The 27127-nt window shown below is 35.2% G+C and overlaps 1 protein-coding gene across 1 annotated transcript in view; it reads left to right on the top strand.

Annotated features, from left to right (window-relative positions):
- LOC149540707 (threonine--tRNA ligase, mitochondrial 1-like) overlaps window positions 1-27127 on the top strand; it is a 131002-nt gene that overhangs the window by 2270 nt on the left and 101605 nt on the right. The window contains exon 2 of the mRNA XM_089801805.1: window positions 5095-5206. Within this exon, the coding sequence (XP_089657931.1) occupies window positions 5095-5206 (112 nt within the window). The remainder of the gene's footprint in view (window positions 1-5094; window positions 5207-27127) is intronic.

Below are 27127 nucleotides of genomic sequence, written 5' to 3'. Positions count from 1 at the left end.
TGACATTAAAATGTCAGTCTTGTAATCAAAGCGCTACCCAGTTTTGTGAAATGCACTTAAACACTGGTTGTGCACATCTGATTGTACGCAACATGCCTTTAGAAATGATAGTCTATGGCATAGTTAATTCAAATTGCATCAACAATTGTTCAATACATGTGGTGCCAGACAGGTAGACATCACTATTTTTGCTCCACTAGGGGACCAACAAGGGGGAGAAAATTTCAGGCATTTTCAAAGAATGCAGAGAAATAACTATGGTGGATATCAATTAAATGATTACGCTCAATTTGGGGCTGACGGTGACTCTGTACTGAACCAGAGAACTTTTGATGATCACCAACACAGTGTTGGTGACCCTATCCAGAAACAAGGGAATGAACATAATCAGGCCACTAGTGTGGGAAAAGTAATTTTTATTGTTGTTAAACAAATCATAAATGTTACGTGCTACCCTGATGCGAGTCCTTCTATGGATGTGGATGAAGCATGAATGTTGAGAACTGAATTTGTGTTTGTAAAAGTTCTAAGGGAAGACATTCCACTGTTAGATTTTATCAAGTCTCATATAACTTTGGGAAGACTCATTCAGAGTGTGCTGGAACAAAATTTGGCAACGTTGAGATGTTCTCAAGGCCTTGTTCTTTTCTGAGATTCAAAATGGGAAGCAAGGAATGCTACTGCGCATGGTTGTGCCAGTTGGACTTCACGGGGGAGATTGTTGGGATATGAAACCCAATGCTCTCGCTAGCTATTCAACTTCTGTGGCTATTCACTTGAAGGCTATATGTAAATATATAAATAAACATATACTGTCATGTACTGAATCAAATTGATTATTGATTAATGAAGTATTCCCTGCTGGAGTGTGGACATAGGCAAGTTTTGCCGAACCATGATAAATCTTGTGTTACTTGTATTGTGTCTTCTTCGTGTATTGTTTATTTCATTTCTCGGCTCATTTAATAACTTACACCAAGTGTATCCTACTTTTATCATTTGGGAAAAAATGGTTCAAATATCTCCATATGCATTCCCAGTTCTGCACCCTCCAAAATTGAAGTTGCAGATTAAATTGTTCTTTTATAAGATAGCCACTCGGCATTTGCAGAGAAGATTTTGAGTTTCACAATTTTACAAAAAAAAAGAGAATTCTACAAGACGACATAGTTTATATAGGAGCAACTCAGACAATCACTAGATGGTAATAATGTCCTAATAGCATATACCATTGCCAATGCCAATATCATGATTATTTATTGTTGACACAAAAGCTTGCACCCTGGCCTGCGAGAATACTTCTCAGATAGCCTTGTGTAACATGGAAACAATCTCAAAAGTGTGGGACTTTGCAACTTGAGATTGAGTCTCCGGAGAAGGCCGACTTCCTTTACCATCAAGATGCACCTAATTGATCTTTGAGAGGAAAAGTGAGAAGAAATGCATGTAAGCAAAACTACCTAATCTAATCTAGAGGGTGATACACCAAATAGTCTGTGGGTCTACTTCTTTTCCAATGAATGCACTAAAACTTCATAGATTTCTCAAAATATACCATTATCTACACTTTTTCAATCTCTATATTACAAATAAGCCAAATATAACACAATCAGAGAAGGAATACAATGGATTCACTTGATCTAATCAGTCACCAAGTATGAACATGATCATATGATATTTCAATTGTCAAATACATTTAGCAAGCGAGGCCACAAGAATGTGCACACACTTGGCTAACAAAGAATGGATACAACAGAGAAGATCTCTATTGAGCATAGGAAAAATTATAGAGGAACTCTGAAAATCAGAAAAGAGAGAACCCTCGAGAAAACAACAAAACTTGCTTTTATAGTTCAATCATATCCCCTGATTGCTTCACAATTTCATTCATGCATTTAAGACTATCAGAGGACGATTGGATGAAATTTGGGTGATAGATGGGATCTGGTACACCTTTAGAGTCATGGAAATCATCAACCCTGACTGGAAGAACCCTGATCCTAACATGGAACGGCGTCATTAATGCAAAACTCCCCTCAAAATGGATAACCAAGAGGTGGGCAGCATGTCTTTCATGTCTTTTTAGCACGGTTATAACTCTGGAGTGGTTGGGATCGATCATGGAGATCATATCGCGCAAGAAAGCCATTACTTCTCCCCCGTTGGCTCTACAAATCAGCAAAATCAGCAAGTCAACTGAGTCATGCAACCAAGATGAGCCATGTGGACCAATGGTTTTATATCTTTTCGCCACCTCATGGAGTCTTCGAGTGCTGACCTCTACGATCTTATGATCATCATATCGTAAGATTGCAACCCTTCTTATCATCTCTTGTGACCATACGCTTCTATGATGCTACGATAGCTGAATATCGTAACATCGACAACTCCTAGGATTAGCTTCACGATCTTACGCCAAATTGTAAGATTGTAGTACAAAAAAAAAGTTGTGACATCGTAGCTTTGACTTTTTACCCTTGCGATCTCACAATAAACAGGAATTGAAGAAAATGGGCCCACCTAGACATGTGGCAGAATCTCACTATGTTGCTATAACTAAAGATCAATCATTTTCCCACAGTGACATAACAAGACACATTGATCTTCCTCCATCTAACGGCCCAGAAACATGCAACCAACCTACTGACTATGCCAAAACCTAAACCAATTAGAACTCGCCCATACACCAACCTATCTGACATTGATCCACCTCATCCGCAGCCCACAAGGAAAACAGGACCCACAATTCACGTGGCAAGTGCTCGCCATGTTGCATAAATTAAAGTACTCGCAGCTTTCCATAACGACATAGCAAGGACCATCGATCCTAGGAAGATCGATGGCTGGGAAGATGTACGATGCACTCTGCTAGAATTGAGGAAAGAGGGTCCACCATGCTACGTGTCCATTTATCGCTTTGTCACATAATTTAAAATCCTCGCAGCTTGAGAGAGCAAGAAAGCGACAACCCTTGATCTTTTCAATTTGACAGTGGATAAAACACGGGCCCGCAAAGGAATATTTAAATGCGAAAAAGACTTAGGAAAATATATAACCTAAGGTCTTGAAAGATTTATTTGCGTGCCCTATTATTTGAATTTTCAATATTTGAATGATCATTAGATATTTTGCCAAATATGAAATATGAATTTTGGCAGGAGGGCAAAATAGCTAACATTTACCAATGACTGGCCGGGCCATTAACTGAACCATCTCTACAGTATATTTATGATCGATAATTCAGAAACAGTCTTTGCAGAGCTACAGCACCGAAGTCATCATATCATTTTTGAAGGAGAGATACTTGTGCCATTCCACTAAGGATAGGCTACACTGGATTGTTTGCAGATTGATTGAGGCCTTCATCCAAGGGCAGAGATGTCACAGAGGCCGAGGATGAGTAGAATTTGATTATGCGCTCTGGGTCTGGAAATGCTAGAAAGAACTCCAGAGATGAGTCGCGCATAAAGGATACTTGGCAATGATATTGCAAGAGGAAGCATATAGATCACAAGGGCAAAACAAATGTTATAGCACATGACTGTATTTGTACAAAATTCTGTTTCACACAGTGATTCTGAGCGCTCTTAACTGAGATTTTTTTTCATCTCTTTTCTGATAGGATCATAGTTACCACATCTAAATATGAACTAGAATCATGTCTTGAGCTTTCGTAAGTCACATACTTAACTGTCATTCTCATTTCTTACGTTGTGTATTCTTCTTTGAACTTACAACAAACATGGAAGAAGATGTTTTAACTGCATAACTGTCTACTTTCTTTTGTAAATATGTAATTGGTAGCCAAATTTGGTGTCATTGGCCATATCAATATTTTCAATTTAAGGTATAAACACTGTGCAAGATTTTTAGAAATGTGATATGTGGCACCCCAATGGCTGCAGATATGTGTAACTGTAAAATTGTATGTTACAAACATACATATATGTCAATGAAATTAAAATCTCTGTAATGATCTTGATATATTCTGCCGAGTTCAGCTATTCTGTAAAATACTAATTTATTGAGGTTGGTGGCATGCAAGAGTTGATTTTCCCTTTTAAGCAAACCTAAGTTTTGTTTGATTAAAATACATCATATAATTGCATTTCAATCTGCAGGTCAAACTTTTTCAAGAACACAGCTAAAAGATGTTGAAGCCAGACTAAAAAATGTATTCTAACTATTACATTTTCAAAATAATAAATAAGTCATAACATGTACGACAGTGCCATTTTATGTTCCTTTCAGTCTTCCCGTTTTCTGAGCTGGGTGGAATTTTTAATAACCTTTGTCAAGGCTTCAAACAGTTTCCTCTCTATGTTGTTGGGTTTGTCCAGGCACATCTAGACAACTGCTGGATTAGCTATCTGTTAGTCCATGTCTTTGGGCACAGTTATATTTCTTCCTTGTAACCTGGCAGGTTTCAATTTGGTATCAGAATCTTTTACTTGAATGCAGTGTAGTAAGAGTTAAGATTAAAGAAATTTCAATCTGTCATTAGAAAGTTTCTTCTACAAGACAACTACATCTTTTTCACGTGTTCTACTTTACTTTTGTTCAAAACAGTAAAGGAGTTATGACTTAGTGATGCTTGATAGCTTTATAGTCTCCTAGATTCGAAAAATCTAAAAATATATTGAAGTTGGATGCATCTTTTACACGTGTTCTACTTTACTTTTGTTCAAAACAGTAAAGGAGTTATGACTTAGTGATGCTTGATAGTTTATAGTCTCCTAGATTTCTTATCTGGGCAAACAATTCCCCTTCTACATTGTTGGTAGCTGCCCAGTCATACCCAATTGACTGTTTGGATAAGCTATGCCTTATTCCATTATCTCTGTGAAGTTATAATTCTCTTTTAAAACTTAGCAGGTTGTATATTTGTATTAGAAATTGTCACAATTGGCATGGCAAATACTGTTTTCTGTTTCTGGAGGGTATGATGTTTCCACTTCTACTTTTCAATTGCATGTTTATATTTTAGTATTTACATTTACATGATATTCTTACTCTTAGGATGAATCATTAAGAGTGAATTTTTGATTTGAGCATCTAAACATATTGACTTCCATTATTGAATCCTTTTCATAGGATCACTCTTCCTGATGGTCAAGTGAAGGAGGGGAAGAAATGGATTACTTCACCCATGGATATTGCAAAGGAAATTTCAAAAGGCTTGGCTGCGTCTGCTTTGATATCAGAGGTAAGTTGTATAATTTGACAAGTGCTTCTGTCTTGATTTCTGTCTTATCTGATCATCTTATCATGTATGCAAATAAATAACTACTTCTGAAATGTCCACATTTCTCTGAGTATCTCAATAGTGCTTCTTTGTTCTGTCCCATTTAGGCTTATGTTTAGGGAAGGTCACAGCTTGAGTAATTACAGTTTATTGACAATTTTTGCACAGTTATGGAAATATTTGCACGCCTCATCGTCTACCATACCTTGTACAATTGAGCTTTATTATTATTATAAATCATTTGATTTGGTGGTGAACTGTACAGACTTATGAAACTAGATGTCTTTTTTGGGTTTATTTGCCTTTGTGGGAGTCTTGATATCTGAATTCTAGACAATGAAAGAGCTGTAACATTTATTAAAGTTTGAAATCATCCATTTGTATTTAAATTTGAGATGTTTTTTCTTGAGTCTTTTTAGTTAGGTTAACATAGCCATATGGAGATGATACTTTTTAATATTGATATAACAAAGAATTACATTTTTTTGAGTGGCTGCTTCAATGAATGATCCTGACAAAAAACATATAGGGTGATAGAATTACATATCAATACTATCCACAACTAAAGCTATTACATTCTGTACCTATGGGTTTATAAGACAGCCCTTTACATGTCTTCTAGTATTTGATAGTGATTATGCCTCTGGTTCAAGTTTGATTTCTTCCCCCTATCTTGAATGTGAACTTCCTTCCTCAATTGCAAAGACCAAATAGCCATTTTCATTGGCGCTGCTCTAGAAGCGATTTTGAGGAATTGGATTGCTTACCTATCCTTTTGTTTTCTTTTTATTTTACACTACCCCACCACCTAGAGAACAAATAGAAACACAAGACAAGTATATGGTGGATTGATGATTGGCCAAGTTTTTGCACTTGGGTGTGTTGGTTCCCAGAACCACAGATTGGTATTCCAAGAGCCTGCCACTTCTCCTATAGGAATCTGCAATCAATTCTGGCCAGCGAACGGGAATCACCTTGATTCCCCTGCACTTTAGGCTCCGCTATACGCAAAGAGGTAAATCTTCACCTCAAATGCTGACTGCTTGGCTCGAGGCTTTTCTATAGCGAATTTAAGCTTTGGAGTTCTCCGACTGGCAAGGTGTTTGAAATCGATTAATATGGAGTTATGTGATAGTTTGAAATGAATGTTTTGTATAAGGTTTTTTGACAATGGATTTGAAGTTTGCAAGAAGGAAGTTATAGATTTTCTGACTTCAAATATAAATCCAATACTTCAATAATAAAAAGACCAGTGCTTTAGCTTATTCGGGCAACAAAGTCAACTACAGTGAAGATTATAATGTACAACTCTATAATGTCCTATACACAAACTATAAACAATTTAATAATCAAGATGTGACAGATCAAATATAAATACGCAATTCTAAACTAGTCTAGATTTCGCTGTATATCCTAAGGTCGGGGAGACAAATTGGACACAGATTCGAAAATAATTAAATATTTCACAATATCTGTGAGGATTGAGTTTAAAATGCCATAGATGACCATGTCCACTTATCTGACATGAATTTTTTACAGAATTTAAAAAATGATTATAAAGGACGAATCAACTGCAGTTTAAATCTCCATGCCTCAAATACAAACAAAAGGTTTTTATTTATCATTAGAATATTTGAATTTGATATTACAAAGTCATATTTAAAATTCCTTATCCCTCCATACAAATGAATATGAATATTTCTTCTTCTTCGAATGTCAAATATGTCTTCTTCCTCCTTGGGTTGGTTTCTAACCTTATTTATATCTTTGTTCATTTGGGGTATGACTTTTCAAAGTGAAGAGTCACATCTAAATAACACCCCTTTCAAATATAATTACATTAATTATTCCTTTTAAAAATTTAATATAATCAACCTTAAACTTCAAATGGCTTTAATCGATGGAATAAGGAGCTCAGTTATTTCAATATTTTCAACCTTCATATTATGACATTTATTTGCCAATTCGCAATATCTCATTTTTGGTTTCTGCTGAAGCCATTTTGGATCTTATTCATATCTTCCTTTCCTTAGTGGGCTTTTGACAGGTTGATTTTATCTGTTTGTTGGGATTCCTTGCGTGGCCTTCCTCACATAATTCAGAATATCCAGAAGTCAGTGGCAGTTTTAATTGAACAGTATCTTCTTTATACAAACTGGAGATTGCATTTGACACAGGGAGAGCGTAATCATTTGTAAGACCCGTCCCTAACAATCTTCGAACATCCGCATAGGCAAACTTCTTTCTGATACTGGTCACCGTGACTAGGTACAAACTCGATGTTGGATTCTTGTGACGGCAACATACATACTGTTCGTTTCCTTCCGTAGCACACTTCAGACTGACGATAAATTTGTTTCCATCGCTGTCCAGTATTTGTTTATAAATTTAGTTATTTCTTTGACATACAAAAGCACATCTGATTCCCAGTTTGTAGTAAGAGCATGAAGATTGGCGGCAGGGAAAACTGTGGCCTTCGTTGTTATTGTTTAGTGTTCGATAGCTATTTTCCATGACACAAAAATTCAGAAATACGCACATATCACTTTACTCCTTTACATTTATATTCTTTTCATGAACAACATATTTATATGTTTATTCTATACTGTGTGGCATAGAATCACAAATGTTCCATTTTGCTATGTGATGACAAATGTCCTCCAACTTCTGTCATTTCTCTGACTGGAGATATCTTGATGTGGATGCTTTCCATGTACATTTTGTTCCACTGATCGATACTATTGATGCAACATAAGACAAACTTATCTTTAATTTTATCAGGCATCCTTCATTTATTGCCATCATTTGCAGTTGCTATTAATAACCAGGAACAAGTGATCTGTGGGTGAGTGTCCTTTCCTCTGTCTGATTGCTTAATTTCTTCAAATTGTGTATTCTTTCATGCATAGAATTATAATCTAGTTTAATCTGCAAATGAGATGTCGCACAATTGCTTATAGAGATCTGCATATATTTTTCTTAATGGCTGCTGAATGTTTCTTTATGTACCATCATCCTTAATCTCCTATTGCACTGTAATTAATCATCTTCTACTGCACCTTTTACATCCTAGGACTTATTTGTTTCATACACGGTGATATGGAAACTGAAATCTTTTATATGAAATATGTTATGTCATGACAATAGGTCCTTCTCTTGCGTATATCCGGAAATGTTTTAACAATCCTTCATAAATCTATAACCTTAATCCTCAAATGGAGACCTGAATTTTTGAAAAAGTAAGGGCTCCATCAGTGGCTCTAATTGGGGACATATGCTGCCTGCGGGCATAATGAGATTCCAGCTATCTCTGGAAGAGCAGACTAAGCATCCATTCTTAACATGATGCAAGGTGAAATTGGGTGGCCCCAGGCCCCCAAAAATGAACATCGATTCTTTCCTCTATTCTTCTCTTTGTTATTCTTTTAACTCATCCATATTTATATTTTAAATATAGAAGGTTGTGTCTTTTTAAATTCTAAAGATGTCCCTTTTTAAACTATGATCTCATCCTTCAAATTAAATTAATCTGATTTCTTCCAACTGACGAAGATCATTAATCTGACGTTCTTTTATAATAAATGAATTTGTACTCCTTTTAAACTTGTCTTTAGTAAGGATGATGTGGCAAATATCTCTCTTATAGAATTATCGGACCTCAATATCGTTGCCACAAATCAGAATGGATAAAAATCGACGCATACATAGAGATTTTATGCGGTATCTGTACACCATATATTGAATCTTCTACATATAGACTATCAAAGGCTGATAATTAATCCATATGTTGCAGCGGAAGAATATGAATCCATTACCATAAATGCAAATGATAGTCGACTGCAACATGAGTACGAACTGCAATATACATTTGAAATCTGCAACTGAGATTACCAACTTCATCATGCTCCAACCGCAAACATTCAATGACTCTTCATATCCATTTTTGTGGACACGGTGGCTTTTATTTTGTTGACTCATGTTTGTTATGCATATAAATACCCCAGATGCACCTGGAGACACATATATCATCAGTGTTGATTGCCGTATTTGAAAGGTTATTTTGGTCTATGTTTTATGGCTTTTCATATAGTATTATATACATGTATCGGGTCTCCTTAAGTGCAACATCCTGTAGCTCTCAATATGTGCGCAGATGTTACAAAGGCTTTCACTCTTTTTCCTTAGATGACTCTATGACTTAGTATTTCTTCCTTTTGTTGGCTAGATTCATTCATAATTGCCTCATTTGTTAGTTTTGGGTATACAGGATGAATATGACAATCTGTTCTCTTTAGTAGTGGTGACATCGAGACCTCCAGTTCTCCAATTTTCTTTATAACAATAGTACTTTTAATAGCAATATCCACTTCAAAAATCTCTTGTCATTTCCAAATATGCACTTATTTCCATACGTTGTGCAATCTTCTATGAAGTGATGTTATTGCTACCCTGTTTTTGTGATATCCCTTTGATGTCTATTACTCTCCTATGAATCATTCATGATTTTATTTGAAAATGTTGCAACTGTCCTTAAGGGTTTTGAAATTACTCATTCATTGTTATCCGTAACTCTGTAACAATGATTTTTCTTCAAATATTCACCCAACATAAACACATCTTTGAAAAAGATCGATATATTATCTGTCATTTGTAGAGATTTCGTTGAATTTTCTTAAAACATTAAATATGGCCAATAGCCCTATCACCATTGAATATATGTTTCCCCAGTCCTTTCCATAGATCAACCACCATAGATATGTATGCATTTTGGTTATATCTTTGACTTTGACATTTTGACATTGATGATGATATATCCATTTCCAATGTTTTAAATTGGCTTAATTTTTGCAAAAATTAAGGTTCCATCAGGTACTTCCCTAAAAATATTCACCATCCTTATGAACAAATGTGTCATTGTCTCGCCTTCATATCTTCCTAGATTGGAAAAGGCACCACATGGCTCTGTGTGTGTTTCCTCCATGATATAACAGAGATCTCCTTCTTGTTCATAATATATATTCTCCATAGTTCATGATCAAATTATTTCCTTCTGAGTCCTTTCCCTCAGCAAAGCTACCAACTGAAATTTTATTGCATAGAGTCGTCACCTCTTTTGAGAAATGTGTTGATCTTTCGGGTTCTTACTTCCAACAGAGTCCACTTCCAAACAAACTGATACAACTGCTTTCTAATTGTGGTCTACGAAATTTGAAATTCTGGGTAACTAAACAATTCTTATTGTGAGCAACTCTCCCTAGTAGAATCACCAATCTGTTGGTTCCCAAAACCGCAGATTGGAAATCCAAGAGTTTGCCACTTCTATAGGTTTCTGTAATCAATTCTGGCCAACGAACGAGAATCACCTTGATTTCCCTACACTTTAGGCTCCGCTACACCTAGGCGGGTAAACCTTCACCTCAAGCGCTGGCTGCTTGGCTCAAGGCTTTTCGATAGCGAATTTAAGCTTTGGAGTTCTCCGACTGGCAAGGTGTTTGAACTCGATTAATATGGAGTTATGTGACAATTTGAAATGAATGTTTTGTATAAGGTTTTTTAACAATGGATTTGAGGTTTGCAAGAAGGAAGTTATAGATTTTTTGACTTCAAATATAAATCCAATACTTCAATATTAAAAAGACTAATGCTTTAGCTTATTCGGGCAACAAAGTCAACTACAATGAAGATTATAACGTACAACTTTATAATGTTCTATGCACAAACTTTAAACAATTTAATAATCAAGACGCGATGGATCAAATATAAATACACAATTCTAAACTAGTCCAAATTGTGCTTTAACTCCTAAGGTCGGGGATTCAAAGTGGACACAGATTCAAAAACAATTTAATGTTTCATGATATCTGCGAGGATTGAGTTTAAAATGCCATAAATGACCTCATCCACTTATCTGACATAAATTGTTTACAGAATTTAAAATTAGATTATAAAGGACTAATCAACTGCAGTTTAAATCTTCATGCATCAACTACAAACAAAAGGTTTTTATTTATCATTAAAATAAAATACTTGAATTTGATATTACAAAGTCATATTTAAAATTCCTTATCCCTCCGTACAAATGAATATGAATATTTCTTCTTCTTCGAATGTCGAATATGTCTTCTTCCTCCTTGGTTTGGTTTCTAACCTTATTTATATCTTTGTTCATTTTGGGTATGACTTTTCAAAGTGAAGAGTCATATCTAAATAACACCCCTTTCAAATATAATTACATTAATTATTTTCTTTTAATATAATCAACCGTAAATTTCAAATGGCTTTAATCGATGGAATAAGGAGCTTAGTTATTTCAATATTTTCAACCTTCATATTATGACATTTATTTGCCAATTCGCAATATATCATTTTTGGTTGCCGCTGAAGCTGTTTTGGACCTTATTCATATCTTCCTTTCCTTAGTGGGCTTTTGACAGGTTGATTTTATTTGTGTGTTGGGATTCCTTGCGTGGCCTTCCTCACATAACTCAGAATATCCAGAAGTCAATGACAGTTTCAGTTGAACAGTATCTTCTTTATATGAACTAGTTATTGCATTTGACACAGGGAGAGTGTAATCGTTTGCAAGACCCGTCCCTAACAATCTTTGAACATCCGCATAGGAAAACTTCGTTCTTATACTGGTCACCGTGATTAGATACAAACTCGATGTTGGATTCTTGTGATGGCAGCATACATACTGTTTGTCTCCTTCCTCAGTATACTTTGTTGATGTTTGATAGCTTGTGTCAAATAATCATATATATAATTATTTGAAATATAAATATATGAGAAATTAATATTATATATATATATACAATAATTTTAATTATCTGATTGACGAATAGACATGTAGGGACATGTCTATTCATTGAACATTCGTCTATTCTTGGCTTATACTCAATATAAATGTAAGTGTTTGTTGCATTTGGAAAACACATACCAAATATCATGGTAGTGCTTAGTACATTTGCAGCGATCTGAGAAAATCAACATACTTCAGACTCACTATAAATTTGTTTGCATCACTGTCCAGGATTTGTTTATAAATTTAGTTATTTCTTTGACATACAAAAACACATCTGATTCCTGTGAGCTTATTCTCAGTTTGTAGTAAGAGCATGAAGATTGGTAGCAGGAAAAACTGTGGCCTTTGTTGTTATTGTTCAGTGTTCGATAGCTATTTTCCATGACGCAAAAATTCAGAAATACCCACATATCACTTTACTCCTTTACATTTATACTGTTTTCATGAACAACAGATTTATATGTTTATTCTATACTGTGTGGGATAGAATCACAGACAGACTGGTCTGCTCGTACTCCATACTCCACTGTTCCATATTTGCTATGTGATGACAAACGTACCCTCCTACTTCTGTCGTTTCTCTGACTGGAGATATCTGGATGTGGATGCTTTCCATGTGCATTTTGTTCCCCTCATTAATACTATTGATGCAACATAAGACAAACTTATCTTTAATTTTATCAGGCATCCTTCATTTATGGACAGCATTTGCAGCTGCTATTAATAACCAGGAACAAGTGATCTGTGGGTGATTCGGAGTGTCCTTTCCTCTTTCTGATTGCTTAATTTCTTCAAATTCTGTATTCTTTCGTGCACAAAATTATAATCTAGTTTAATCTGCAAATGATATGCTGCACAATTGCTTGAAGAGATCTGCGTATATTTTGCTTAATAGCCGCTGAATGTTTCTTTATGTACCATCATCCTTAATCTCCTATTGCACTTTTATTAATCATCTTCTACTGCACCTTTTTACATCCTGGGACTTATTTAGTTCATACATGGTGATATGGAAACTGAAATCTTTTATATGAAATATCTTATGTCATGACAATAGGTCCTTCTCTTGTGTATATCAGGAAATGTTTTAACAATCCTTCATAAATGTCTAACCTCAATCCTCAAATGGAGCCCTGAATTTTTGAAAAAATAAGGGCTCCATCAGGGTGAAGTCAAGACAAACCACCACATCATCCATTATTGCCTTAAATCTTGTACCCTCTTCCTCACCCTGGTCTTTCTTAGGGCTTCAATTACAATCTTGATGACATCCTCTAACTCCACTACCTAGACAAAAACCACCGTAAACATTGAAGAAATATCCATATTAACTTTGTCTTGGTGAGTTGTGGAGAGAAAAGTCTCACCCATCATGACATCTATCATGTAGAAAATGATGATCACCTTGGTTCTAAAGATATTTCTCAATGTAAAGTTTGATATCTAACCTAGGAAAGCAATTTTACATTTTTCGCTGTAGTATCCATAACAGATATCTCCCACTTATTTTAAAAAGCAGAAGTTGCGAGGCATTTCAAGAGCAATTTAACATGTTTGGCCATCGTATCCATAGCAAATATCTCTAGTTATTTTAAGAAGTGAGTGCTTGTAGGACATTTCAATGACTTTGAAGGAGGTTTCTTAATGATTTTAGTGATGCCAAATCGTGTACTCTCCGATACCTTGTAGTAGAGTTGTTGTTTTGACCTGAGCTGAATTTATCCCCATCTCAAAGTCAATGAATTCCCATGGTTAGATTGTGGAAGTTAAGTGTTATATTTGACACTACCTTACTTCATGTGCTGTGTGGAGACTTTTTGATTATACATTGTTTTTGTTTTAATTGACATGTTTGCCAATATATTCATGTCACCATTTGCTTCTATATGGATGTGACTTTAAGTATATGCTTGTAGTTCTTGAAGTGTAGGGGTCAACACTATTAAGAATATTGACTTCTAATTTGGTAAAGGATATCCTATAGATGGCCTTGGTTATAATCAAATCTTTACCCTATATGAATTCTTGATTAATACAAAACATTTTACAGGTTTGAAGTTCAAGGACAATGGCTTGGGCTTTTTTCCTTGTTACCAGTTCCTTTAGAATTTTGATTTTCTAATTTGGTAAGACTATCCTACATATGACCTTGGTTGTAATCAAATATTTACCCTATATGAATACTTGATTTATATAGAAATGTTTGTAGGTTTGAAGTTCAAGGAGAATGGCTGGGGTTTTTGCCTCATTATTAGTTTCATTTTTGAGTGTTTTTGTTGTCAACCAAGTTAGCTTGCCATTGTGGTCTTTGATCATATATCTTGTACTTCGACGACTTTGGTTGCTTGTTGAAGCCTTGTCAAAGTTGAGCTTGTACCAGACTTTGGGAGGGGGGATCCATTCGACACATAATCTTGGGTTTGGGATTGGCTGAACCATGGCCACCCCAGACATGGCATATTGATAAAACTTTCATTTCTTCAAGATTTCTTTGTCTCAAGAAGTGGAAGATTTGCTTGCCAAAGTTTTCTTTTTGCTTGCATTGTTTATTGTTTCCTCAATTGTGATTTCTAATTTTGTGAAAAAATAACTTAATTACATATCTTTGTCTTGCAAGCTTCTTCTATTCCTTTCTTTTCTAAGTTCTTAAACAAGTATTGATGGGCAAATAGTCCACATGTTGGAGAAGACTTGCTTCTTTTGGAGAATCAACTAGGCAATAAACAAGGATCGGATTTCTTGCGGTAAAGGGTTGACCTAAATTAGCTTCTTTAATACCCACTTCTTGTAAGTTTCAACAAAGTTATAGTTTGACAACAAGTGGTTTACCAATTCCTCTTCTTGAGGACTCTTTGAAACCTAGCTTGCGAAATCTTTTTGCCATAACAATTTTTATATAAAGTTGTCCAAGAAAATAGCCCAACTTTGGGCAAACACTTTTATTTCAACATAAATGAGTTGGCAATCCTCCTTTTATTGCAGATTCTTATACTATACATGTTCTGTGTTTTGACTCCACACAATTTGATGCCATTTTTTTCATTAGAAATGAAAATATTATGACCCTCAAGCTCCTTTTCAATAATGTATCTCATTTCTATTATAATATTCAAGGCTTGCGACTTTTTCGAATGCCATTCCGTTTAGTCATACTTGATAGTAGTAGACATATAATCTCTCACATATAGTCATCTAACAAATTCAAAAGTTTCTCTTGCATTCATTTTTGGGAACTCTTTGAGACTAGTTACTCATTCCATGAGCCCTCTAAAAACAAGTTAATTTTGATGTCTATGATATCCAACATCATATGTTGATAACGCTTGTTAGAAGAAAGTTTCAGATGGCTAATCATTCGATTGGACTTGATTAAAATGCTTTGAGGTCATTTGAATCTTGTAATGAAAGAAATAAGATCATGGGGTAAGGAGGGTCCTCAATAGCTCGGAGGGACAAAGTAGGGAGCCTAGACCTATGTCTGCTTATATTGGAAGGAAGATGATCCACTAGGTTCCAAAACTCTTAAGCGTTGAGTGGATTGTGGATACAATGATCCTTTGTAGTAAATGAAGGGTGCCGGTTTGAATGTGTTTATGTAATCTAGGAAACAAAAAGGGGAGACTATTAACACACTCATATTTTGAATTTCACTAGGTTCAAGAAGGTCCACCAATGGTTTTATATTGGAAGGAATATGATCCACTAGGCTCAAGCTCCAAGTGGAATGTGGAATCAGTGATCCTTTGTTGTAAAATGGAGGGTGCGAGTTTGAATGTGTAAATGTGATTTAGGGATGCAAATGCAAGATCTAAGGCTAAATGGGGAGAAAAGATAGGTTTTTGTATGCACATAACAATTGAGAAATGGTAGGCAATTTTTGTGACCAGGAACAGACAAGGGAGACTATAACACATCCACAATTCGAATTTCAAGCGGTAATGTAGCAATTGGTTGTCCTATTCGTAGGAATGGATTGATTCTCTTGCCCATTTCTTGCACCTTTCGATAAACTTACTTACGGATTGTAGCCAATCTCTTGATTTGTCTAAATCTCGCTCTGTAGTGACACCACCTGCTGCTACACACAAAAGAGAGAAAATGTTGTATAGCAAAGGGTTTGCCTAAGTTGAATCAAGGTTCAGGAATCAATCTTGAAATAGGAGTGAAATGTACTGGAAAGGAAAGTGTGTTGATATAAAGTAGAGGACAGATATGAAAATGAAATACTTATACCTTCATATACCTTCTTGATACCAAAGTGCCTATGAAGATGCTTGAAATTGACTTGAATGTCAATAGGATCGGGAATGACTTCATGAAATGCTTGGATCTACAAATTACTCCATGATTTTCCATGCGCGTAATGCTTGATCTTTTGATGTTTTCCAGATTGTTTGAGTTGCCTTGATTGTTCTTGATGCTTGAGTGATATTCTTACCTTATATGCTTGTATTGTATTGTATCCATTCTCAACTGGAGGAAGGTAGGCTTGTTTATATGTCTCACACATCATTTTGGTATAGAAGATTGGAAGAAAGCTAATGCGGGGTTGTATTTGCAACTTGAATGAAGTAATTGATGCAAGATTTCAATTTGGGGCCAATTATAGGGGAATCAGGTGACTTGGTTGCCCTAGTTCTTCAAATTTTGCATCTTGTCAAGAATGGGGTGACCAGTTCGCCCTATTCCCTCTCTAATGAGGTCCCAAATGGGGAACACGGGTTCTAATTGAAGAGAACATGATAGAACATAAGCGAAATTCAACTATGGTTAGTGGAATTCAGGTTGAATCAATCATGACAAATATGGAGGATCAAAGATGCTAAAATAGAGCCTAACTGAGCAAGAAACTGTATAGGATATAATTTACGTTGCTAGAAGTGCAAATACTTATGTTGTAAAGTTCTTCTCCATTTGAGATAGGGATTGGAATAGATGCCTCAAACAAGACAGGTTCCTATTGTAGTATTGAGGATTGGCCACATTCTTAGGCCAACACTCTTAGCATTTTTTGTCTCCTTCTTGTGTCCCAAGCAACCAATTAGAACCTTTTTGCTTTAGAGGAACCTTTCTAGAAGAAAATCCCTAATTCCTAATTATTAACCATCGTTGATAAAAAAATAAATTGGAACACCTAAAATAAATAGTACATTTGATTTTTATAATTAATCTTGTCTTCATCTAAACATAATGACCTTAGTTTTAGGATGTTCATTACAACTTTAGACGAAGACAATCAATGTGGTGCCCTTTCAACTTTGAAAATTTGCAAATCGGCTTAAGTGAAAGCCTTTAGATAGAGTGGTAGGCACTTCTATTAATGTACTTCTTGTTTGCCAAGTTTGCTGATTTGTATTAAAGTCGATAGATATAGCAAAGGCATACATCTCTTAGGGCGAGTTTATCAAAATCGGATATAGATCTTGACTATTGAGTTTGCAAATTTTTAGAGTGATAGGCATCTATCTCTTAGGATGAGTTTGTCAAGTTGTGACGTACATCTTGTTTGTTGAGTTTGTCAATTTTGGTATACATCTCTTAGGATGAGTTTGTCTAGTTGTAACATTTATCTCGTTTGTTGGTTGCCACTTTTGTATCCCATACATAAACTCTTGTCCCATCCATCAGATAGGGCTTGCCATATAAATTCTCCTTCTTTTCTCTCTCTAGATCTCCAGAGCTGTATTCTAGTGAAAAGAAACCTAGTAGTAGGGATTTGATCTTGATGTCCTTACCCTATCATAATTTGGACTAGTTTTGTGCTTTTGCCCTAGATGGCTAGTAACTTTCCCATTCAATGAAAAAGCACAAGAATTGAGGTGAGAGCATGAGAGTACGAGGCTCACAACATCTAAGGAAACAAATTTCTTTTGTTTTGGATTTAATGGAATTATGTTTGTGCTAGAGGTATGATTTGAGTTCTTTGGAATTGTTGATGTGTGTTTAAGGATCGTACCAACATCAAAATAAAATACCAAGGTATCTTATCCTCTCTTGATCAAAATTTCACGCATACTAAGATTACAAGTGAGATCATACAGGTAATTTACAAGGTTCCTTCTAGGTTGGATTAGCTCAGTGGTGATTGCGATATGTTGGTATCACGAAGGGCCTTACTTCATTTCCTCAAGTTGACTTTGAACCATACTGGCTATGAGAGATTTCAAATGATATGGCAATGTGAGTACTCTTTTTGGATTTTTTTCATAGTGTATGCTAAAAGTAAACAAGATTAGGGTTGAGTAATCTTATTCTAATTGTAAGAACATGAAAGATGAGTATTGCTATGATGAAATCCACCAAAGTTTGCTTCACCAAACTCAATAACTACAAAAAGTTGGCGCAATCTTCAAGGGTTGTGCAAGTAATTTTCATATCCCAATGAACACCATCAAGACGAACGATGTGCATCGAAGATAGAAATAAAGCATTCACATAATGGCTCAGATCCAATTGTATGCTGGGCATAGGAAACACCTAAGAACAAAAGGTATGAACAAGACGATTCCACCATAGCACTATTATCAATGACATTCATCTACTTACCTAAAAACAAATCTACTCTAAGTGAGGGGACAAAGAGAACATGCAAGCACCAAAGAGAACATGCAAGCACCAAATTACATTTAGAAATCATTGAACTTCAACAACTACTTTATAATTTTGGTAGCTCATAAGCAATAATCTCCAAATTCCATCCTTTACAAATGAGTACTAAGGCCTTTATATAGGTTTCAAATTACAATGGGCAGCTAGGATTGAAACAAATTAAGTGGTCCAAATTTCGCCACCTCAACCTTGATTAGAGTTGGGGAATGAAGTGAGAGCCTACAATTAATAAGTGGGCCCACATGGACTAATAGAAATATACATGGCTAGCAAGGTGAGGTAATAGATGCATATTATGTAAGTCCACTAAGCAGGATAATTGGGTGAAATGAATGCTCACTATTTATTAAATGTTGTCTTCTTTGAATAGATTATTCTTGATTCCCTTCCATAATGCAATGAATTTTGAGAGGAGACCTTTGATTAGTTGATGGAGATGATTGGGTGCCACAATAGCATGCCAGGTGCCATGTAGACTTGGGTTTTTTCTATTTGCGTCATTTTGTAACCTAGATCCAACTTTGATTACTTATATTGAAATTATTTCCCTTACCTGCTTGGGAGTTCATCTTCTTGAGATAGATTGCACTTGCTAACTTTTGATCCTTGAAGTCCTAAACCTTGAATGGAAAACTGGAATTGGAATTCTGGGACTTGAGTGTCTTCTGAACATCTAGAACTGATTCTTTCTCTTGCAAAATAAATAATTGACATAAGAATCGTGCAAGGAATATAACACATTAAAACTCTTCCATATTTCCCTCTCTAAAAATCCTCGTTCTCTCTAAAAGAAACCCTTTCTCTTGAAATTCTCAATCATCTTTCTTGAATAATTTTAATATTAGTTCTTTGGAATTTCTTTTATAACTCCCTACAAATCACCTCTTCAAAACTCTTTTGCCTTCTTCTCCCTCTAAAAACTTTTCTTCCCTTTAAAATTCACATGTTTTCCCTCTAAAAACTTATTGTTCTTGCTTTCTTCTCTTATTGATGCACAACCTTGTAAAGGAATTTTTTCAGGCTTGGCCATTTTCCCTTTTCTTCACTTCTTTCTTATCTAGTATAATCATTTTGAGTGATTTTCCATTTTCCACTTTGTGAGCATTTCTTTGGGTGTCCTGTAATTTTCAATGACTCGCTCATTTTTGTTATCTTCATACGTGTTTTGATCCATACTTGACCATTTTCTTTCACACTTTCAATTTTGGGCATTCATAAGTATGTCATGGAATTTTTGTAACTTAGTCATTTTTGTTGACTTCATGTTCCTTGGATCCACACTTTACCAACACTTAGCCATTTTCTTGCATTGCTTTATTCCTTTTGTCCAGACCTTGTCCCTTCAAACTTCGTAAGTTTTCACATTATTTTCTCTTAAGTTTGAGTGAATTTGAGTGGTCATGAAGGATTTTTCATTAGCTTAGCCATTTTCTTTGGCCCCATGGAATTTATTCCTGTGGGCGCATATGGGACTTGTTGCAAGACTTTATATTTTGAGTGCAATTCCTTGCTACCATTGTATTGGCACACATGGGCGCATCTGTGCCAAGTAGTGAATTTTTCACTTTGAGCAAATTTCCTACGATCTAGTGGATTTGCGCTTTTGGGCAAATGTTAGCCCAAGTGAAGGATTTTATGTATTGGGCGTCAATTCTAGAGTGGATGATTTTTTTCGGTTGGGTGCAAATCCATGCATGTGGTGGATTTTGTTCATGACTTAGTCATTTTTTTCAACTTTCCTTGCATATAAAATTTAAGTGTACTCATAAGTTAAATTTTATATAAATACTCTCAGGATCTTTGAGAGTGGTTTTAGCTTTGCAAGAGTTAAAGTTTCAGCTGAAGCAAATTTTAGTAATCAATACACGTCCATAAAAAAATTGATATTGGAGCAACAATTTCCAAGAATTTTAACATTTTTTTGGATTAGAATGAGGACTATTTACAACTTTCCTTGCTTTTTCAATGCTTTTGGGTGCTGCTTATCAAAAGATGCTTTTCTAGGAGATGCTTTTTTTAGACTTGGTAAATTTTGATGAACTGTTAGACTTGTTCAACTTTCTTGACATAAAATTTGGGCACCCTTTTTCCTCTTCCTTAGTCATAGTTTATTAGCTACCATAATTGACTTGCAAAAAATAGGTTTACTATAAGTAATAAGTTTGTTCAAACACAAAAATAGGCCAATTAGAGACACAATTCACTAAAAATAGTAATTATTTTCAAACTCAAAATAAGGCCATTATGGGGACGTTGCGAAACTTACAAAAAATAGGAAATTTCAAAAAACAAGTATTCAAAACATTCAAAATTTCAATATTGCTATAAGGATTAACTATGTAATTTTTGGACTAAAACTCATTGACCCATGATGTATTGGTAACAACTCTCTTGAACCCATCTCTCACGAGAATGAACGTAACACTTAGTGCTCATTGCACTTAGGTGATGCTCAGAGGGGCAAATATCTCCTACTTATTGATTGATGAGCTTAAGGGGATTTATAATGAATGGTTCATAAGGCACAACGCTTTCGAAGGTTTTTCCAAATGGTTCTGCAAGTAGAGTGGGTTTAACCATGGAGGAAACTCCGTAGTTAAGTATGCTTGAGTTGGAGAGTCGTGGGATGGGTGACCTCTGGGGAAGTCGGGATGCTTTACTCCAGTGAGCATCACCTAAATGCAATGAGTGCTTAGCATTCCATTCATTCTCATGAGAGATGGGTTCATGCGAAACACCACTCATGAATCATGGGCCAATGAGTTTGACTTAAACTACACAGTTGAATCTTGATAGCAATATCAAACTTTGGCGGTATTGGCTAAATAGCAAACTAAAACTTAAAAGATATAACCGGAGTTTGAAAAAATATGTGTCCCCCTTGGTAAGATATACATTTTAGTTTGTTGTTTAGACATTGCCAAATTTGACTTGCCATGGGAAATATCTCATACTTATCAATTGACGAGCTCAAGGGGCTTTCTAATGAATGGTTAATAAGGCACCACACTTGCTGAAGGTTTTGCAAATGGGGTTGCAAGTAGTGGGGTTAACTATGGAAGAAACTCTGTAATTAAGTGCGTTCTAGCTAGAGTAGTATTGGGATGGGTGACCTCCTGGGAAGTCCCAATGCTTCACCCTTGTGAGCATCACCTAAATGTAGTGATGGCTAATTTTTGCATTCATTCTCGTGATGGCTAATTTTTGCATTCATTCTCACGAGAGATGGGTTCTTGTGAACCACTAGTCATGAATCATTTGTTAATGAGTTTGGTACCAAAAATGCACAGTTGAATCCTTATAGCAATATCAAAATTTGACTTGCTGTGGAAAATATCTCCTACTTATCAATTCAAAATTCACTGACAGTCTTTCTAAAAGGTCAATTCTCATTCACACTTAACCTGATTCACTAACAAACATAGTTTCCTTTCTAGGAGCCAGGTGAAAAACCACTTTTCTTCTAGACTTGGCCAATTTCGCCAATTTTCATTTGAAACATGAGGAACCTTAGGGGACTGTGCCAAAAACTCCAAGAATGAAAGTGAAAAAGATGAGGCCTATGACAAAAGAGGGGGTCCCCATTTGCAATGGGGTGATGTGTGAAAAGGTTACAATAAGAATCTAGACAATCTGGTAGTTCTCCTTGAATTCAATCCTATAACTATGACCATAATACCCTTATTGCTGATTTCTACAGACCTTAAATTCCCAGTTCTTGTTTCTTTCTTTGTAACACTTGAGCTGGTTTTGTTGCTTCTCTTTTGTTTTTCTTCATTTCTTCAAGCTGCAACTGTAAATGCAGGATCTCTGATAGAGATACAAACTATTATTAGACTGTACAGATTCAGATTTACTTACTAATATAACAGTTTGACTGTACTGTTCTAATGATGCAGATCTTTGAACTTGAATGGCAGTCTGTTTGTGACAGTATTCAAACTTGTACAGCAACGAAGGATAGACGATCTTGACTTGAGTAATATCTTTGTTTTGCTGGAGAGAGAGCAATCGCTGGGACTGTATATGCCTTGTGATTGATATCAGTCCTTCCCGATTGCTCTATATTATATATGAAGAAAGTCATGTCCCTGTAGAGACATGACTCTACATGGCCAAAGGCCACGTAGGGTCATGTCCCTACGTGGACATAACTGATCACTGTTCAGTGCATAAGCAAGTACAATTAGTTTGCTTTCTACTAATAACCAATTGGTGACAGTAACAAATATATTCAAGAGCACCGATAACACAATAGTCATTTAGGAATAATCAAACACACACACACACACACATAAACATATATGTGTGTGTATATATATATATATATATAAAATTATTCTTATCAATAATATAAGACATAAAACAATGTTCATGTAAATCATGAATTCAAGTACTCAATATCACTTTGACTGATGCTATATTTCAACAGCAACCAATTTTTCTTGCTCATTATTTTTCCTTTCAGCTTCTAGCTACTTTTTTTAAGGTTACCCTTGGGGATGGCAAAGTGGACAATTATATAAAATATGGGGAAAATTTAAAACATATGGGGAGATTTTAAATGTTCATATGATAACATGGATAGAATATGCATATATACATTATATTCGTATGAAAACATGGATAAAATATGCATACGTACATTATAGAATCTTAACATATACCTTTTGTGTTCATAATTCATTGTCAATCCTCAATAATCAATATGCATTTGATATTAAAAAATAACATACAAAATGCCTAAGGCTACACTGCTGCCATCTAGTTTCATTTCAATTGCCTTATAAAGATAGTTGAAAAAAAACAAAAAGAACTTTGCTACCCCCTAGCCTACATCCATCTTTGTATCAAAATTGGAGTCCTCATCTGACTCGTTACCACTATTAGGACTACCTCATCCATCGAAATCCCAACCAACCCTTTGGGTCTCTCATCCTCATTAATTTGAACGATGTCTTCGGAATCAACATCCCTCTATATAGTTATAGTCTATCAATACTCTGGAGTTTGTGGATCCCAAAGTCAAAGAACACTATGCCTAATCACTAGTTTCTTAGTTCGTGTGGAGGTAAGTTAATTCCTCTTGATGGAGTGGATAGAGCCATTTGTGGGCCTAGTCTCTTTGTACTAGAGGAACTTACCACCCTTGCAAGGACGCAAGTGGCAAGCACCTTTAATTGTGTTGTTTTTACAAGTGTGGTTGTCATTGCACCAAAAGATCGACCTATCAATGCCCGATACAACCACTAGAGTTATAGAATCCATAGGAGGCAGTTACTCCCTTGTCACGAATCTTGAGGGGAGCATTGTACATTTTGCCAACAATCTCCCCCTTAGTGTTACTTGAGGAGATTCAAACATGTGACCAAGCTCTGATACCACTTGTTACAAGTGTGGTTGCCATTGCACCAAATGATCAACTTGTCAATGCCCAATACAACTACTAGACTTATGGAATCCATAGGAGGCAGTTAGTCCTGTCACAAATCCCGAGGAGAGTGCTGAGCATTTTGTCAATAGTTTTATCCTTCTCGTGCCATGTCTACCATTCAATCAGGTCAGTTTGAGTTAATATAGCTGTATTCAGCCTCACCTAGGTTATATTCAATGTTAGAGCACAAAGATTTGCAAAGTTGAGGAATTGTGTGCGAAGTATTGGCATCTGATCTTATGGATACATCTTATTAATAGCCTATGTGAACCCATCTAAAACCTCTTGTTCATCACTTGGACGGACCCTTCCATCCCTTGGTACATTCTGTTTGGCATTTAGACCAAAGACTTCCATATGAAGTGGGGTGTTCGTTGTGCTCCATTTCTGCATCACAATGGGCCTAATATGTTGCTCATTTTTGCCAAGTTCATTTCCTAAGTTGCAGAATATTAATGTTCTAATGTTACAGTATATTATTGTATCTTCGGCACAAGAATTATCCCTGCTGCTCCTGTAAAAATATTCATCTTCTACGGTTGCATTTCATATTTGGGCATTTTTTGGGGGTGCTGGGATAATTGTAATGAGTTGTGGAGATTTAACTGTGAATAATTGAGCTAGTGATTTGAGCTGAATTTATTTTCAGATTTGAACTGTGTGATGCTCAAAATTTTACTAAGAAACTCACTTTTTAATTTAAAAAAAAAAAAATTCAACCCAAATATGGTAGTATCATTTAAAATAACACATTCAATATTGTTAATTTAACCAAGCTATATACAGGTTTTTATATAACCATTTATCATCTAATTAAATTAAAGGTCATTAAGAAGTTAGAAAACTAATGTTAATTATTAATTGACAGTTTGTAACATTACCTTGAAGGATGCTATTGTATTGTGGTAATGACAATATGAGTGGAGTAATAAATGTTGCATTAATAATCATAAATGATATTCATTACAATTTTAATCATGTTTCTTGTTATAAATAACTATTGTATATTTAGTAATAGATTTATCAGTTAAATTACAAAGATTTTAATAATTGCATAATCACAAATAATTGTAGAATGTATTTTAATACAAAATTTTCATATCAAATATTATTGCATTGCATATAATTTCTATATCCAATAAGTTTAAGTCTTTTGGATACTTAAATAAATGCTCTCTTCATAATATAACATTAGAGAGAACTTTTCCCCTTATTAAATCACTAATGATTTTGTCTTATTAATTATCAAATATAAATTTTAATGTGAACACGAGTATAATGAATAATCTATTGCTCAAATATTTAATAATACTTATATTAAAAAGAGAGAGAGAGAGTTTGAATGGGTAGCACTAAGGAATCAAAAAAATGTTTAAATAAAAATGTTATGACATTTACTTATTTAGAAATATGAAAATATGAAAACACAAAGGTCATCTTATTTTTATTAAATGTAGGAGTTGTTATGTTTTAATGCTATTTTTATGATGTAACTATTGATCTTAAGTATAAAAGAACAAGTTATTTCAATTCTTAAATTAATTTAAAAGGTTTTATTACCTTGAGTATAACTACGGACATATGGTCTAAAAATGTGCTTGTGTGCATCCTTTATCATCAAACCGGCTGAGTTGCATACATGTTTTGAATTGGTGATCACCTGCACAACATTAGCAAGCCCAACCTCTATGGAATATCTCAAAATGCTAAATGAACAGTCTGCGCTCTTATGCTTCCCAAAGCAATCTATGACTTCGAGAAGATAAGATCCAGTAGGGTATGCGACTATGATATTGATCAGCAGCTGATGTCTAACATCAGCCCAACCGTCCATCTCAATAGAGTAACTTGCCCTCGTCAAAGTTGTTCATATCCTCCATTAGCACATTAACCTTGGAATACACTTTGTTTAGGAGGGTAGTGCACGACTAATGATCTCTAGAGGGTATGAATGAGGGACCAATAATGGTGAACAAGCCACATGAACATGTGGGATGGCATGAGCAAAAAAAAATCAACAATGGAAGGCTTTGTAGCTTCTTGTGCTTGCACATTTAACATAGCTTCAAGTGATGCTCATTGTCACCACCATTCATCTTCCTCTTTCCTTTTGTGCCAACTTGACTACTACTGTCTTAGATTACCTAGGCATAGATGATTTCACACTTGCAAAAGAAGGTGCCAACATAGCCACATCTTGTTTCCCCATTTCTGCCTCCTTGTGCAATCTATGACACTCTCTTCTCATGTTCTTTTATTTCTTTACAAACTACACCCAAAAGACTGTACCCCTTGTGTAGCTACTTCTACGTGTCAAACAAACATGACAATTCCACACACTACTTGCCCCTTAATTGTTTTTTGATTTATAACTATAGGTGTAATATTTAATAAGAGTTTTTTTGTGTGTTGAAATGGCCCTATGCATAATTTTCTGTTATTTTTGAAGGGCACTTAAATGGGGTTGGTTGCTATCCACTACCACCCTCCTCAAGACTTGAACTTGTATTTCTACCAACTACTTCCATTTCATTCTCACTGCTACTTTCACTCTCACTGCTGCTCATGTTTTCATGTGGTTAAATGCAACAATAAACTGAAAGCATGCCAAAAATAAAAAGACGGACATATCATGCTCCAAGCTTTGAAGTAAATCGGAAAAAAATAACGGAAAGATGAATCTTATCTTTATGAAGGATTTGTAGCCCCATTGCCCTAGATTGAATCACCTTTCCTTCTATCCTTTGCTTGCTGCTCCTCTCTCAATGGCTTGCTTCAAAGTCTCATGCCCTTGTTGCTGCTCTTTTCCTCTTTCACACAAATGTTGAAATGAGAGAAAAAAGTTAACATATTTCCCTTCAGGGTGAGTTGGAGGTAGGGCCTGAAATGATAATAGATTGATATTCAATTTTAAACATTGGAGAGGAATAATTCTGAAATAGGCAATTTCAAGAAGATTATTCTATAACAAAAAATGATTGAGAACTAAAGACAACATAATTTTTTTTTACTAAACTAACTAAATAACTTAAAG

Source organism: Cupressus sempervirens, chromosome 9 (genome assembly GCF_028749045.1).
Source record: "Cupressus sempervirens isolate cs-2001-9-10 chromosome 9, ASM2874904v1, whole genome shotgun sequence".
Taxonomy (NCBI): Eukaryota; Viridiplantae; Streptophyta; class Pinopsida; order Cupressales; family Cupressaceae; genus Cupressus; species Cupressus sempervirens.
The sequence above is the reverse complement of the archived record's forward strand: the minus strand, read 5'-3'. Positions and strand labels throughout refer to the sequence as shown.